Raw genomic sequence first — 17,575 nt, forward strand, 5'->3', positions numbered from 1 at the left:
GCATGTGGTTCCTTAAACCGATCTTTAAAAGATTAACTCTGGCTCTTATGAAAATAACTAGAAATTCTTACATGATTTACAAGTTGAAAATTACATATACATATATCTTCAGATTTTCTCCAACAACACTTCCCTTTTTGCACAAGTTAATTTTATGGCTTTGCTACAATATTCTTGTAGTGTTTTATATCCTAAAGTATTTTCAAAGGAAAATATGTAGACATATCCAGCTGACAGGATAGAAGTGAGAGAGTACTTCTAATAATGCATCTATTTCTACTTAATTTTGAATTTAGAAAGTCTTTTAAAGTTTCATGATTAGCCACTTGATCATGTAACACAGGCATTAATAAATATAACTTGACTTTTCATCACTTTTTCTTTAAAAATATGCTAAATTACTTTCACATAAGGTCCGTAGCTATATAGTTTTGTATTGTGATAATTTCCTCGCTCAAATGTTTTTCTATACAGATTTCTCTTCCTGACTCTTTTTCAGGCAGAAGACCAGAACAGATACAAATGAACATCATCTTAGCATCTGAGAGATCTTCAAATGGCAAATATCATAAAGGCCCATGAAACACAAACTTTAAACATCACTTTTCTGAAAAAAAGAGGTATTACTAAAAAGTGGTAAACAATGATACAGTAGAAACCCAGGATGCTGGACACTTATCATCTAGAGTAGAAGCAGATTGTCAAAACAAGAGTTTAAGTAAATCAGAGGGAGTGAGTCTGCTTTTCTATCTCCAAGAATTCAGAACAAATCAGTGAAGTTATGGGACATCTGTGCAGAACTAAAAGGGAATGTAGTCCTGAGATTTTTAACTTCCAACACTAGAGGGGATTTTAACTCATAATAAGTGAGAAAAGCAATCCTCCTGAAAATATAGAGTCACACTATATATCACAATACATTTATGAAAGAGGAGCAAGGAATTGTGGTAAGTGCAGCTTGTTAACTGTTAAAGCAAGTTCCTGACCCCTTTCTCATGAAACTAACTGCAATATTTTCTTTTGGCTCCACTAGGTACACAAATTGGCTGCAGAATCACTTGCATTTGCATTACTTGATGTGTAGTAACTATAACAGAGAAAACAAATTTCTAACACCGAGAACAATAAATCAAGAAGAAGAAAGAAAATTCCAGAATTATGGTTTCTATGCAAATACTAATTGACCAAAGTTGTACAATCTATATTTTCTATGTAATGGATAAATAAACCCTCAAAACCCTCCAAACATTTAGAGTCATGTTTCACTATACTTTCTAAGTGCAATCTGGCTAAGTTAATACAGCAGTAGTAACTTCAACTCTGCAATGCCCTGATTCTTTGTTTCTTATTGTTTGCTTTCTTACGGTGCCAAGTTAAACCTCCTAATATTTGGTTAATGTAAGTTTTCTAGATCTAAGGAGCTACATACTTTGCACACTGTATGTAAATCACAGAATGGCTGGTGTTGGAAAGGATCTCTGGAGATCATCCTATCCAACCCCCTACAACAGCAGGTTCAACCACAGCAGTTTGCACAGAATTGAGTCCAGGTGGGTTTCAAATATCTCCTGAGAAGAAGACTCCACAACCTCTCTAGGCAGCTTGTTCCAATGCTCACTTTTTATCTCAGTAAAGATGCTTCCTTTATATCCAAATGGGAATTCCATGTTTCAGTTTGTACCCATTGCCCCTTATCCTGTTGCTGAGCACCACTGAAAAGTGTCTGGCTCCATCCTCTTGACATCCACACTTGAAGTATTTCTCATTGATTAGATCCCCTCTCAGTCTTCTCCAGGCTGACTGGTCCCAGCTCTCCCAGCCTTTCCTCATAAAAGAGATGTTCCAGACCCTTCCTCATCTTCATAGCACTTAGCTGGATCCTCCTCACTAACTCCTGGCCTTTCTTGAACTGGGGAGCCTAGAACTGGACACAGATTTTCAAATGCTGCCTAACTAGGGTTGATCCCTAGGCTGATCCTCACTAGGTTGATAGATCACCTTCCTCAACCTGCTGGGAATGCTCTTCCTAATGCACTCCAGGGTACCAATGGCCTTCTTGGCCTGCAGGTCACACTGCTGCCTCATGGACAGCCTGTTGTGCCTCAGGAGCCCCAGGTCCTTCTACTGGTGCACAGAGTGGTTTCTCCCCCTGTGCAGGACTCTCTATTTGCCCCCGTTGAGCTTAGATGAGACTCCTCTCTGCTCAACTCTCTGCCCAACCCAGGTCCCACTGACTGGCAGCACACCACGGTGGTGTATCAGCCACTCCTCCCAATTTTTTATCATCAGCAAACCTGCTGAGGGTACAGTCTTTCCCTTCATCCAGATTATTAACAAATAAATGGAAAAAGAGGGGCCCACTACTGACCTCTGGAAAACACTTCTAGATACAGATCTGTAACCAGGCTCTGTGCCACTGATCACAACCCTCTGAGCTCTGACATTCAGCCAGTCCTCAACCCACCTGCTGCCCACTCAGGGAACCCACCCTCCTTGAGCTCACCTATGACAATGTCATGGGAAGCAGTGTCACAAGCCTTGCTGAAGTCAAGTTAGACAACACCCACTGATCCTCCCTCATCTACCCTGCTAGTCCTGCCATCACAGAAAGCTCTCTTACTGGCCAAGCACTATTTCCACTTGGTGAATCCATGTTGACTATTAACAACCTTATTTTCCTTCACATGCTTAGAGATGACATCCAGGAGGATGATGTTCCATCACCTTTCCAGGGACTGAGGTGATATCTGTGGTTTCCTGTATTGTCCTCCTGGCCCTTTCTCAAGACACTGGACTGACAGTGGCTTTCCTCCAGTCGTCAGGCACCCCCTCCTGTTCTCCATGCCTTTTCAAAGATGATGTACAGTATCTGAGTAATAACATCTGCCAATGCTAATTAAATGCTAATTAAGCTGCCCATCTCAGACAAAAAACTTCATCAGTTTTAGATTAGATATCAGTACCGTCAACCATACTTTGTTAGAGTCAAAAATTAACATAAAACACACTGGAGCTCACTAATATATGTAGTCATCAGTACAATAACCATAAACTATTAAAAACATAAAAATTGATAAATATGACTCTCAACTAAAAATGCAATCAAAGTTAACATTATTACATGCACAAAACACAATAATCAAAGCCTGCATAACAGTTCTTTTGACAAGCATTCAAAAGCATTTACCTGAACCACTACAGTGAAAGCTTGTATGTTGCTCCCTAACTTAAATAATTCTGAAGAGAAAGCTAACTGATAATATTCTTACTTTTTGTCTATTCATAAAGCTCAGCAGGGGGAGCATAGAGCCTACTGCAAAAATTCATTTTATGAGAATCACTTTTAAGAGTGGCTAAACATGAATTATGATAGGCACAGAAGTTATTACTGAAATTCTAAGTCCACCAGAAGAAAATGTGTTTGAACAAAAGGACAAACAAGAAAACAAATCACTCCTAATTTGCTGATGTAATCCTGACAGCTAATTTTCAAGCCTTACAGAGGCACAACAACATCCTAAGTAAATGAATCCTAAACTCCTGGCTTAAAGTCATTGATGTTGCCAAGAAATATCCCCATACTCAAAAGTGTTATTTTTGCAAAATGGTACAGATTCTCCAGTGACAAAGCCACTATTTGTATTCTAATCTAAAAGTATTCATGTGTTTTGAATTTTTGGCCACCTAAATTACAATTTTCTAAGTCTGTTTCTGCCTACATTCACAAGTATAATTTCTTTAGATTTCAAGTGGGTTTGGTTAGCTATAATTAAACTGTCATACTGTATTAATATTATAAGCACAATACAGAGAAGAAACAGAAGCTAAGCATTTTTCTGTGGCAATTAGAACAATGGAATTGTAAGCAATAATGGAAAGTGTGGTACAAACAAATGTCATGCCTCTTACCATGAAGAATAAATAAAGAGAAGAGATACAAAATAGACAGAGTACTAAGCAGTTGCTTCCATCATAATAATGGAACCTTATGCTGTTCTTTTCTCCTTATATCTTCCCAACGTTTTTCACGTAACCAAGCATAATCTGGAAAGGTGGAAAAGGAAGTGAACCATGAGAGGATCTCCAGATTAGAGTTTCTCTCTACTTCACATGTTTACTTTCTACATATGTTGAGTTCAGTTTTGGCAGTATTTCATGGATTTCAGTATCAGATAAAACCAATTTGTGCCCAGCTGTCACCCCTGCACACCCAACCTACTTTCTCAGCATTCAGCACAGCTCTTTTCATTATTGTTTATTTTGACAATACCAATGGACTATGTACTACACAAATACCAAACAGAAAGATGATCCTTAATTTTAAGAATTTATAAACAGAAGACAATATTTGGCCACACCCAGAGGGCAGAGTACAGAAAAACAAGACAGTATTTTTCAGTACCATAGACTGTGGTCTCGATAAAACCAGCAGCTAAACTCTTGTCAAGTTTTTGTAAAGCAGCACTGGAGAATTCAAAGTGGAGAAAAAATAATTTTCTGGGGAATTCTTCCACAGTGTTAAAGATAACAAGAGAGAAACAACAGCAGTGTTGTTTTTCATAACTTGGCCAGCAGACACTAAAGGTGGTCTGGAAGCAGACACTGATACCTCATTGCTGTCTGGGCAATGGCACGATGCTTAGAGAAAGCGAAGAGAAATGGTTTGGATGGATGTGATTAAAAATGGGGAAGCAACAGTGACACAGACACTTGCCTTTTATCCTGCTATCACCACAAGACAGTGTTTTTGCAAACTTAAAAATGCAATTATACCTTAAAACACAAGATTACAGAATCTTTCACTCTATGGGTACATCCATTGGAAATACAATATGGAATGTGAAAAACTAAAGTTAGAAGGCCTAGAGAGGACTGAGAATCAAACACGATGCTTAGACAATATGCTTTTCCCATATTACCCTGGAACTGGGTAATATGGGAAAAAGCAGCTAAGAAAGGAGGGGAAGACTGTGAGCGCTGCTGTGTCTGTGCTGTGAAGCTCTGTCACTTCAAGACAAGTAAGAAAAACATTTCAATTTGGAGAGAAGATTTTACTACAGAATTAAACTCAGGGCACTACCACCGGCACAAAAAGGTATTTATACTGAACAAAAAATTCAGTCAACAGATTGATTACCTAATAACAATAGTCCTCTATCGCCAACTTTACATCATAGCTAAATTACTTTTTCATTTAAACTTGTTACTAACTTACTCTGTTATTAAGCACATATATATGTAACTATATTGCAATATAAACAATTAAGCTGATGCATAAAAAAGCCTAGATGAAATCAAGAATACACTCTTTTCAGCCCAGCCAAAGTGCCTCTATACCTCTGCACCCAGCATGAGCAACAAACAGGAGGAGCTGGAAGCCTCCAGAAGAAAGCCATGACCTAGTTGCCACTACTGAAACTTGGTGGGATGAATCCATGACTGGTGTGTGGCTACAGGCTGCTACAGGACAGGAAGAAGGGTCAAAGGGGTTGCTCTTTACAATAGATGGATAGAGGCAACGTGCTGTCCCTGGAGAACAGCCATGAGCAGGTAGAAAGCCTGTAGGCAGGAATCAGAAACCAAGGCAATAAAGGGAACCCTGTGGTCAGTGTCTACTACAGGCTGCCTGACCAAGGGGAGCCTCCTGATAAAGCCTTCCTGCTCCAGCTGCAGAAGGCATTGTGCTGGAGGCTCTTGTCCTGCTGGGGAACTTCAACCACCTTGTCATTTGCAGAGAAGCAGCGCAGTGAGCTATAGGGAATCCAGGAGATGCCTGGCATGAATGCAGGATAACTTCCCAAGACAGGTGACAGACAGCCCTAACAGAGGGAATGTGTCACTGGACCTGGTGGTCACCAAGCCCTGCCTGACCAACCCAGTGACCTTCTATGATGGAGTGACTACATCAGTGGAATGGCTACGGATGTTATTTTTCTGGACTGCTGCAAAGCCTTTGATGCAGTCTCCCACAATATCCTTGTCCACAAATTGGAGAGATTTGATGGGTGGGCTGTTTGATGGATAAGGAATTGGTTGGACACTTGCATCCAGAGCAGTAGTCACTGTCTCAATGTCCCAATGGAAAACGATGATGTCCCTCAGGAGGCTGTGCTGTGACCAGTGAGATTTAATGTATTCATTAAGGACACAAGTGAAGGGATTGAGTGCACCCTCAGGCAAGTCTGCAGATGACACCAAGCTGGGTGGTGCAGCTGACAAGCCTGAGGGATAGGATACCATCCAGAGAGACCTGGCCAAGCTCAAGAAGTAGAAGTTGGCCCATGGGAAACTCATGAAGTTCAATGAAGCCGAGTGCAAGGAATTGCACCAGGGTCAGAGCAACCCCCGTACTAACACAGGCTGGGGGATGAAGAGACCAAGAACAGTCCTGCCAGGAAGGGCTTGGGGGTGCTGGGTAAAGGATGAGAGGCTGGACATGAGCCTGTAATGTGTGCCTGTGGCCCAGAAGGCCAAACATGCCCTGGGCTGCACCAAAAGCAGTGTGATCAGCAGGTTGAGGGTGAGGATTCTGCTCCTCTGTTCTGCTCTCCTGAGACTCCGCTTGGAGTACTTCATCCTGCTCTGGGGTCCCCAGCACAGGGAAGATATCCCCCTGTTGGAGTGACTCCAGAGGAGCCACCAAGATCATTAGAGGATGGAGCACCTCTCCTATGCAGAAAGGATGGGAGAGTTCTCACATGCTGAAGAGAAAGCTCCAGGAAGACCTTACAGCAGCCTTCCAGCATTTAAAGGGGTCCTACAAGAAACCTGGAGAAGGACTATTTACAAAGGCACATAGTGACAGGACAAGGGGGAATGATTTTGAAATGAGAGTAGGTTTAGACTTGATATTAGGAAGAAATTCTACTGTGAGGGTGGTGAGGTACTGGAACAGGTTGCCCAGAGAAGCTGTGGATTCCCCACTCCTGGGAGAGTTCAAAGGGCTGGACAGGGCCCTGAGCAACCTGATATAGTTGAAGATGACCCTGCCCATGTCAGGGTGGTTAAACTAGATGACCTTAAAAAGTTTCCTACCAAATCAAACTATTCTCTGATTCTTTTAATTGTCAGATTAAAAAAAAAAAAACCAAATCAAAAACCTACAAACACAAACAAACCAAAAAAGTCCACCAAAAATCCTGGACATGATCATGATTCTGGATTACCTAAAGAGAATCTTTGAGAACACTTTCAGTAAAGACACAAGTATTTTTGCTATTTTGTAGTACGTCTGTCTGAGATGAAGTTAATTTTCCTTGCAGCAACTGGACTTTGTGATTAAAATTGTTGATAACACTCCCATGTTTTGGCTATTGTGGAATAGCATGGATTCCTCTTTTTCACATCCTGCTCCCCTGCTTACCCCAGTGAATGGGCTGAGTGTGGACAAGAGACAGGGCACAGCTGGGACATTTGACACAAACTGACCCAAACAATACATCATACCACATAATATCATGCTAAGCAAAAAACCTCAGGGACAGGAAGGATGTTCATGGCTAACCATTTGTTTTCCCAAGCATGATTAAGCATGCTGAAGCTTTTTTTCATTTTGCCAGAAGTGGCTGACATCTGCCTGCTGATGAGAAGAGTGAATAAATTTCCTTTTCTGCATGCAGCTCTTGCTTTCTGTACCGGTCTGGCATTATCTTCATCCACAAGACTTCTTGCCCTCCTTCTACTTTCTCTGCCTTGAAAGAGGGTAGGTAAGTAAGTGAGTGGCTTTTGGTGTGTGTGAGGCTCTTGTCTGAGCCAAACACACCACAACTTTAAAAAGTATTTGTCTTTTGACTACCTAATGTTTGAAAAAGTCTGCAGTTAAATACAAAGATCCATATATTTTTTGCAGCAAGTTTACTTCTCCAGTGTGGCAGAAAAGCAGATATACAAATTCAAAGTTTGTGACAAAACTTTGTTTGTAACAAATTGTTTTACAGCTGGATACAAATTACAAATATACTGAATAAAGAGCAGTATTACAGAAATGCAATCTCTTTGATGCTGGAATCTTCTCTAAAACTATTTATTATAGTAAAAGAAGTATCAGTAACTGTAAGATTGTCAGTGTCATTTGAAAAAAAAGCAAAGAAAGTTTTCATTTTCATATTTAAGTTCTCAGCTTGCCAGCTAATCAGGCAGACAGACATACAAGTCCTTGTAGTTAAAGTACAATCATCATGTGTCTACTTCTGAAAGACCTTTGAAAGACAAAGATTCAGGAAGATTCTTCCAATGTGACAGAAAATTTAAATTGAGACTTCTGTATCTTTCCATGTTAGCGAAGCTCAGAAATTACCACAAAATAAAAATCAAGGTAAAAATCAAGCTGATCATATGATTTCATTGTACCCATTATAACTGTCATTGCAGAAGATAAACTCAAACATTGCAGAAAGAGAAAATATGCTGTCAAGGAAACCATACTGAATTGATACACAAAATCACATAGAAAGTCTTTCAGCAAACTGACTGTGGGCTAACTGACAATTGATCAAATATTTACCAGAATTCTAACCTGAGAAACCAAATTAAACTAAAATTTCAGTAGACAGATAACTAGATATAAACTTTTAAATAATGAAGGAAAGACACATAACAAAGAAATCAGTGTGCAAAATGCAGCTGAAATGAGCAATATGACTGGCCATTTTATCCATGAAAACTTTTAAGTCTTTCCTCCCCCCTTACAAGACTTCAAGCAAAGATATTCACCCATAGAAATCAAAAAAACTCTTTTTGAGACAGCAAAAATATTTAGAATTATTTCTTACAAAGTTCCGGATGTTAGGAAAAGCAAATTATTTCATTCTCAAAGAGTCAGTGGACCAAAATGAGAAATCTTATGAGAATAAAAAAATATTTATATCAGAGGAAAGTAGTAAGGAAAGAAAGTGTTATATACATACATTGCAGATTTTCTTACCAGAATACATTTCACTGTGTGGATTGCACTAGGGTCCTTGTTGTTAGCTGCCCAGTGAAGTGGGATTTTTCCTTCAATATCAGGAATTCCAATATTTGAATCATGTTTGATGAGAAGTTTCACGTGCTCTGGGTTATTGTAGTAGGCACTCCAATGCAATGCAGTTTGCTGCAATACAATTTTCACAAGCTTTTTCAACATGTTGAAAAATTGTTTAAACATGAAAATTAAAGTTGGCTAAAACCAGCCTTAAACAACAGGTAAATAAGCAAGCATTTGCTACACTTCAAGAAAGAGGCCTGACAAATAACTGAGCACATGTACCTGGGGTGGCTGACAACTGAAAATCTATGAAAATAGGCTTTAAACAAAGCTGAATAAAGGCCCATTTACTTCAGTAAGGGCAGATCATCACACACCTACTGAGGTCTGAGTCAAGTCTAAGCTGCACCACCTTACATGGGATCCAAACTGAGAAGCCCTTATGTTTGGAACGTAAGTATCTCTGCTAGGAGACTGATTTTTATAAAGATTTGTTGGAATATGGCAAGAGAAAAATGTGCAAGCCACTTAGCACTGCCCAGATGGCTATTTGGTGCAGCAAATACTTTCACACTCAGAGAAAGTATCTGTGCTTGGTATTAAGCAATGACATCCAAGCTAGACTGATGACCTGAACCAGGCCTTAGCCCCAGAGCTGCACTACAGAACAAATGCAGTCATTAGTGTGGTCCCTCTAAAATTTCAAACTCTGTTGGGATGACACAAATTGATGGAGACTACTCTCCACTAGGGGAAGGTGACACTTTATGCTGACACTGGACTCAGATCCATCTTGAACTAAGGTTTTGACTTTACTGTCTGTGATAACTCAGAATTCTGAGGTTGAATATTAGTGAATCTAATGCCCAGTGGCAGTCCAATAAAACTTCAAAAGGCAATCCATGCTCCTACTGCCAATTCCTGACTGCCAACAGCTTTTGCACAGGCCTTATCAACATTCATAATTACATAAGCAAACCAACGTGTGGGGGTTTCTTAACCAGCAAAACATTGGCATATTAACAAGTATTTCATTTACCAGACACACCTCTCCCAACTGCCAAGTAACAGAGAGTTAGAAGATAAAGAATGAATTTTTTTCCCCACCTCTTACTCCCTCACCCCTACTAAACATTACCTGGCACTTGGATTGGAAACAGAGAAATATCTCCTTTTGTTATATTTGTGTATAGAAGTACAATACCCTGCATTAGCATCCTGAAACAGTGATGTGGAATTTTTAAGTTCACTATCATATCCTTAACTTCTCTGTGAAGGAAGAAGGCAAAAAGGAGTCTATTTGTGTTCATTGCTGCCAGCTGTTAGCTTAGTGCCATGGTAACAACAATAAGATAGCACAGCCTTTTTTTCTACTTGTCACTCACTGAAGAAGGGCTCCACGAAGTGCCACCACAGCCTTGTACCAGTAAAAATCTGCACTAAATAAATGAGTGTTATTTATTAAATGGAACTGACCAGTATTCCTGGAAACTGACAGTTGCAATGACAGCAGAAAGCTTTGGTTACCAGAAGGCCAACGTAGCCTTGGTTCACTGACTTCTCTCACCTACAACCACTTTCAGTCAGTTACCAACATGGAAGCAGACAGTAAAGGACACTTGTTCTCCCTCATCTTCAGGAATTATATTTGACAATTTTGATGTGCACAGTTACAGCAAGGAAACTGAAAAAGCCATGTGCCCAACAGGGTCAAACAGGTCAGACTCTGTGCCTGAGATCATCTTTTCACCAACCTGAATTCCATTTTTGCTACTGTGACTACTCATGACATGAACTGGGAGAAAAGTGCTCCCTGTTTTGTGGGGAATCTGGCAATGCTTTAAATACTGGTTTGGAAATCTGCTGAACAGGCAAGGTTGCTAAATGGTTTTGGCTGGTTTATGCATACCTTTGTTAATTAATTAGCATGGTCATGAAGTCAGCATGACCTCTCCAGAATGACTCCTGTAATTATAGGCAGTTTTCTAGTGACTCTTATCATTACAAGATTCTGAATGTGAGGTTTTTCAAAGGCAGAAAAGCAACATAAGCACATGCTATCCAGACTCCAACAAGGATCACAGAATGTTACAGAAAGACTTGGATGGTTTTTGAATCCTCTATTGTTGTAACTACTCTCAAGAAGAATGTCAGTGGAGCCAGTGCAATGAACTTGGACACCATTAACATCAGGAATATATTAATATTTCTACTTTGAAGACCTAGAAAAAGTTTATGACAAATAATTTTTTGCACACAACTGCTTGATGTAAAACCAATTCCTAAAGTTGCTACAAATCTTAAAATAAGCAGTTGTCTTAAAATAAGCAGTTCTCTTGCAATAAGCAGTACTTTTACCTTGTTTCTGTCCTGGGTATCCACTTCTCCAGGTGCCATATGTTTTAACAACAAAGCTAAACATTTTGGACTTTTGTGACGTGTAGTTAAATGCAATGGTGTCATATCCTCCAAGTCCTTCTGCATCCAGTTCCCTCTGCGAGCCAGCAAAAGTTTCATGAAGCGGTAATTTCCCTGGGTAAAGAAAAATACCAGAAATTTATGTCAGTTTATCAAAGCAAATTATGATGCTTAGATATATCTTTATATATATATAGATTTTTTTTTTTACTATACTACACTGCCTGAAAAAGCTTGAAGCAAAAAAAACAGCTCAAAGCTTTGGAAACATCTAATGAAGATTCTTTTTGTCAACATGAACAATTTTTTTTGTAACATTTTGTTAACTCTTCATTTTTAGGTCTCTCATGCTACTCGGTTTTAGATATATATATATATATATATATACACCATTAGCAGAATAAGACAGGGTTCATTAATACCAAAAAATCTGTAATATTATCAGTTTCTTAACTGTTTAGCCTCAGTAAAAATCATGTAAAAACTGAAATAAGATCATTACATGCTGGCTTCAGCAAGGTAAACAGTTATCAGATGAAGAATAAAACCAAACATGAAGAAAGAATATAATTTTCAAAATGAAAGTAAGAAAAATAACCGGGAATTATTCAGAAAGATAACATGTACTTATCTGAATACACAGTAAATATACGCAGAAGTGATTGTTTCTTACATTTTTAAAATTGAGAACTGTATGAGTTTTGGTCTACAGTATATATAATAAATGGATGGGACAGCTAGCTCTACAACACATTGAAAATACTTCACAGTAGGACTTGCACAAGGTTTTCACTATGTCTTGGAAAGAAATAACATAGCAATGCTTCTTTAATACAAATATAATGATATAATAAATGAGGGTGGATCCCAAAAAACCCAATCTGGATTTATTTCTCAAATCACTGAAGAAGCCAGTGAAAAATTAGACATGAACATGCAATCATGAAGAAGCTGTACTTATTTAGTAGCACAGGCAGCCTTGACTTGCTACTACCCTTTGCTTGAAAGTTATTTTCCATATAGGAGAGATGCTACATACAACATTTTCATGCTTCCACTTCCCAAAGTCTATGGGTTTATCAAATCACCTTCAGCAGTTAGGTTGCAATCGAGGACCAGCAACTGGAGCAATAACTCATTAAACAAAACATCTGCACCTGCCTTCAGCCATCATGATTTAAACACCCCAGCTCTTTTCACACTGTAACTTTATTTTAACATTTCTTAAAGTGAAAGAAGTGTGTTGTCTCTTAATTTTGCTCACTGTCTCCCAATTTTTTCCCAAGATACTAGTTTTTGCCAATTTCCCATATAGATCATTAACTGTAACTATAATGAAAACAGAAAGCTCAAAAGAGAAGATAAATTCTACTAATTCTCCTCCACTCAGGGAAAAGCTGGAGCATTTGATGAAGCTTTAGCAGACAATGTACACAGGAAAGGTGACACTCAAATCAATAGAAGTCAAGTCTTTGGATTCTTCTGCTTATGAAACTACCTGCAAATTAACATACTTCAGTCTGCTACAATTCTTTTACAAATTCTGCATGTTAGCTTAGTTCCCTTAGGCTGTCTTTGGAAAAACAATGAAAAAAGGCAACCAAGTAGACAAGGGCAAGCAGTGCTAATGAACGGGGGCACTTTGGTATCTCATAAGGCTCAGAATTCCAAAGTGTTTTTGTCAGCAGAATGGTAGGATGGAGACAGGCCAAAGGATTCCAGAGGCTTCCACAGTATCCAGTGCAAGAGCATAAAAAATATACAGATTTCATTTTTCAAAGCAGCCATAAACATTGGAAGGGCATACTTTACAAAAATTACTGTTCTGTTTTTTGTCTAATAGCAATGGAAGACATGAGCTTTACAGATGCAGAATGGATTTCACCAGGTACGGCCAAAATAAATGAATGTGACTTTTTTTTCCTGCTACACTATTTCATTTTAAAATACAAATCAAGGAAAGCAAATCATGAATGAGGTCAGACAAAATTACTTCATCCTGCTTCTACCTTTTATTGTTACTAGTCCTTGCTGGTCAGTGACAGCTCACAAGAAAAGTCTGCCACAGAACCTACCACAGACCTGCCTGAACATGCAAACTTCCCTTGCCAGAGACAGCATGGCTACTACAGCATTCCCAGTGAGAAGTGACCAAATACATCTCTTTCTTCTGCTGGGTGTCAGGGAAAGCACAACCTCAGGATTTTGTCCCTGCAGAACACAGACTCTGTGTGCCAAGCATACTCCGAAGTACAGGGGCAGAACAGCGTGATGTCTGCAGGGCTCCTAAACCACAGAGAACACACTCAGAATTAACTCATGATAAATTTGGGGTGGAGCTAGGGAGGGTAATAATACTCCTCATTATTACCATTACACTGTACAGGCAAATATGAGAAAAATTTACAAAAGTCATTAAAAAAGAAAAATTAAAACTAGCAAAAAAATCTAAGTGTATCATGATGTGGTTGGCAATTAAACTAGGGGAGGAAAATATTAAATACCTTAAGAGAATATTAGTCTTGGAAGAAATATAGCTGCCTTTCTCCATCACAGAGGATAATACATTTGTTGCCTTCGATATTTCCTGTACACAGTGCATGCATACCCACGAGAGAAAAAAAAAATGTTTTTGTCTTGTTGATGGGTACTTATTGTAAGATTTACAAGTATATTCTGCTTTTTGAATGAATTCCACGGCAAAGAAGACTGAAAGTTAAAATAATGCATAAAACTAAGGAAACATGCCCTTTTATTATTAGAATTTCTCTCCCTATACTCTATTTTATATTTGCTATTACACATTTTTCCATCAGTTACTACTACATTATTCTCTTGCATGCTTAGCCAACAAATCCCTCTCCTTAGCAAATGAATTTATAATAAATCCCTTCATTCTGAAACACAAAAGATTCTGTTTCTTCCAAGTGATTTAAGATTTTTTTAACATTACCACAGAAAACACCTGTACTTACATTACTTATCTGAATTATCTTATTCATGGTTTTGCTTCTGACTACTGTTCTTTTCTTTAGTAACACAATGAATTTTACTGTCTTCCTTTCACTTGTTAGAAAACAATATTGCCCTTTTTAATGACAATGGAAAATTTCCCCACCTTCAATTGATTACTACTTAGGTTTGTAAGTATGGAATGTATCAACATGCCTTGAAGGCAGATGTAATTGAGGTCTTATTAGGTGGAGGGAGGGAATCCTTAATTTGAAAAGCCAATTCCTCCATTTTTATAAAGTTTTTGTGTATAAAAAGTCTTTAAGTTGGCTAGATTTTACTCATAAATAATGCACTTGACTGGCCTAAACATTGCTGGGCAGCATGAAGCTCTCTGAGTCAGTCCATGATCTCTTACCATTGATAGTGACTCAAAATTTATTCTACTATAAACAGAAAACATCATGAGCAAACAGGATTAAATTCTTGTACAGAAAACTTGGTATCTGGCAGCCAAAATTTACCATTCCAATGCTAATTCTTAATATTCCTTTAGATTCTATTAAAATTTTTTGAAAATCAAAATACTTGACTCTGAAAACTACTAGAGAACAGCTGATTTCAACATAATCAGAAGAAATACTTCTGCTATTTCAAAAATTCAGCCACAGGTACTAGCAGAACACATTTTTTGGTAGACAGCTCAATAAGTAACCATGGCTCTGCCATCAAGTAATGACTTCAAAGAAAGTTCTGGACTCCAAGCTAAGCAGTCAGAAAAACTTTCTGAACGTTTTAATGGAGAAGAGAGTTATGGAAGAAATATTTCAGTCAGAACCAATGAGTTTGCCAGATTTTAGATTATCTCTGAAATTGAAAAAATTATCCCCAAAATTGCAAGCTGGGTCATTAAAAAAAGCTGTCTAGTACATTCAATATGATTCTGCTGCCAGGGAAAGGTTTCAGTGGAAAATCACTGGTAAATTTTTCTACCCAGTTTTCTGGGTCTAGAAGAAAATGTGCTTATTTCTTTATTAATCTAAAGCAGCTTTTTCAACCTATTTCCTCTCCCTGGCTTGTTGAGGAAGTGTAGTGAGAGAGCAGCTGGGTGGGCATCTGTCAAACAGCCACAGTCAGGCTGTCCCATATGGTCACCTAAGTGAAAGGCTGAAGAAAAAATGAGCTCTGTTCAGTGGGGCTGTGATTCTAATCACAGGTTGATGCTGAAATTACTGGTTGTATTGCCACTGCACTAAAAACATTGGCCCCACACTTCACTTCTTTCCACTCTGTACAGCCCACAGAGTCCTGCTCCGAGTCACACAGTGCCACATGCCCCTCTTTCAAACACTTCCTCAGAAGTACTTTTCACAGCAAATTTTCAGTGTTTCACAAGCATAAAACTTGCTTTAAAGAGTACACCTGGGTTCTAGCTAGAAACGTTCTGCTGATGTGCAACAGAGATCTGTGAAAATTTATTTCCATTCTCATCCCACTATTTCTTGGTGAGTTAACTTGGTCATTAGATTAAGCTGTGTGCTTATACACTGACTAACCACTTTTCCTACCCTGTAGTGTGGGTACATCTCTGACACAAAACTTTTCATATTCAGGTTTTAAAAACACACTGCATAGATAAATACAGCACAACATAAATAAACACATCTTTTACGAGGGGAGAAACTGAGATGTACAAGGTAAGGCTAAGTCAGAGGAATACTGCATCTCTCCAAGCACATCAAAAGCACACCCACAGTTAGGCTATCATCCCCTCATCATCAGTGGGATAAAAGGGGACAATGCACACAGAAAAATTGCTTATTTCCCTATTAATTGCTGAGACCACATTTTCAAAAGCTGTAACAATTCTAATCCACATGAAGTACTTAACACGACTTGAAGGACTGATCTGTAATGATTTACAATGTAGAGCACATGAGCTGACAATGGTTACAGTACAGCTAGGCTTGAATTTTGGAATACCCACAGTGGGTCTGTGAAGATTTAGGGCACTGTAAGGGTTGCTAGAGGAACTGGGGAAAAAGCAGCCCAGCATCTCTATACAACCTCCTGGTAAAAACAGCAGGGGTCATAAAAAAGAATGCCAAGCTGTTAAACCGTGAAGATGCTACTTTGGCTCCACTCCAAAATTACATACCTGCTTTCCCAGCACTGGGAACAGACAGACCAAAAGAGCACAAACCCTTACAAAGGAGGTGGCTTTCAAGGGCTTTTCACTGCTGACAGTCATAAGCACTGAAGATGCAGCCAGGGCATACTCTTGCAGCAGAACAGAAAGCCTTAGAAATATTTACAGATGAACCACAAATTACAACTGAAGGTTGAAATTGACCCTCTGGATTAGTAAATCCATCCTCTAGCACCATAGGGAGCAAGAACATCTAATCCTTTTCAAAAATTCCTAGCGATTTCTTTTAAGTGGAATTACAGTGTTCAGGATTTTCTCCTCCCAGTTCTCTGTTTCAGACTCAGGCTTTTAGGTTTTGTTTCTTGTTTGGATTTTCTTTTTTTTTTTTAAGCCAACACACAAGGACGCATTTCATTCTTCTACCTATGAAAATACAGTGTGGCTTTTAAAATCTAAACAAGCATTGGGGTTTTTATCTCAGTAACAAAGGATAAACCCTACACTGCCCTCAAAAAATCATCAGCTCTCTGCACTCATTCTAGTTGGAACTCTTCTATTTTGAACACAAGTAAGCACAGATTACAGGGCTACCCGAGGGGGTCCCACAAAGTACCCTACTGAGTCCCAATGACACTTGTCTACTGCTAGTGCATATATCTTGTCAGATATACCCAAAACTGCATTTCTCCCAAAAATTAAGTACATTTTCCAAACAGCACATTACATCCTTCTCAGTCATGTTTCAAATAATAAATTTATAATCCACAGAATAAATCATTAGGTGCATTGTCTGTTGTTGCCCCCTACCCACCCCCTGGGACTTGCATTTTGGACTATAATGTTTCTAATAATTTCAATTACTTTCAGTATCCCTATTCTTTTGATATCCTAACCACTGCCATCCTCTCTTTGACTTACAATCATGCCTAACACTGTGCCAACTCTTAAGTATACTTCAAAAAAGTACTACTCATAAGTTTGCTCATGAAAAATACTGACTAATATCAGATTCAAGTGCAACTATCAAGGAATTCCAACACATGCCTTCTGATCTTATAGCTCATATTTCAGGTCTATCTGTTTTCAGTTCA

General features: G+C 38.7%; 1 protein-coding gene across 1 annotated transcript in view; it reads right to left on the reverse strand.

Annotated features, from left to right (window-relative positions):
• INVS (inversin) overlaps positions 1-17,575 on the reverse strand; it is an 83,745-nt gene that overhangs the window by 35,855 nt on the left and 30,315 nt on the right. Inside the window, exons 4-5 of the mRNA XM_036401571.1 lie at positions 11,324-11,497; positions 8,924-9,091 (exon numbers count right to left, since the gene is read on the reverse strand). Coding sequence (XP_036257464.1) covers positions 8,924-9,091; positions 11,324-11,497 — 342 coding nt within the window. The remainder of the gene's footprint in view (positions 1-8,923; positions 9,092-11,323; positions 11,498-17,575) is intronic.

This window comes from Molothrus ater, chromosome 1 (genome assembly GCF_012460135.2).
Source record: "Molothrus ater isolate BHLD 08-10-18 breed brown headed cowbird chromosome 1, BPBGC_Mater_1.1, whole genome shotgun sequence".
NCBI classification, from domain to species: Eukaryota; Metazoa; Chordata; class Aves; order Passeriformes; family Icteridae; genus Molothrus; species Molothrus ater.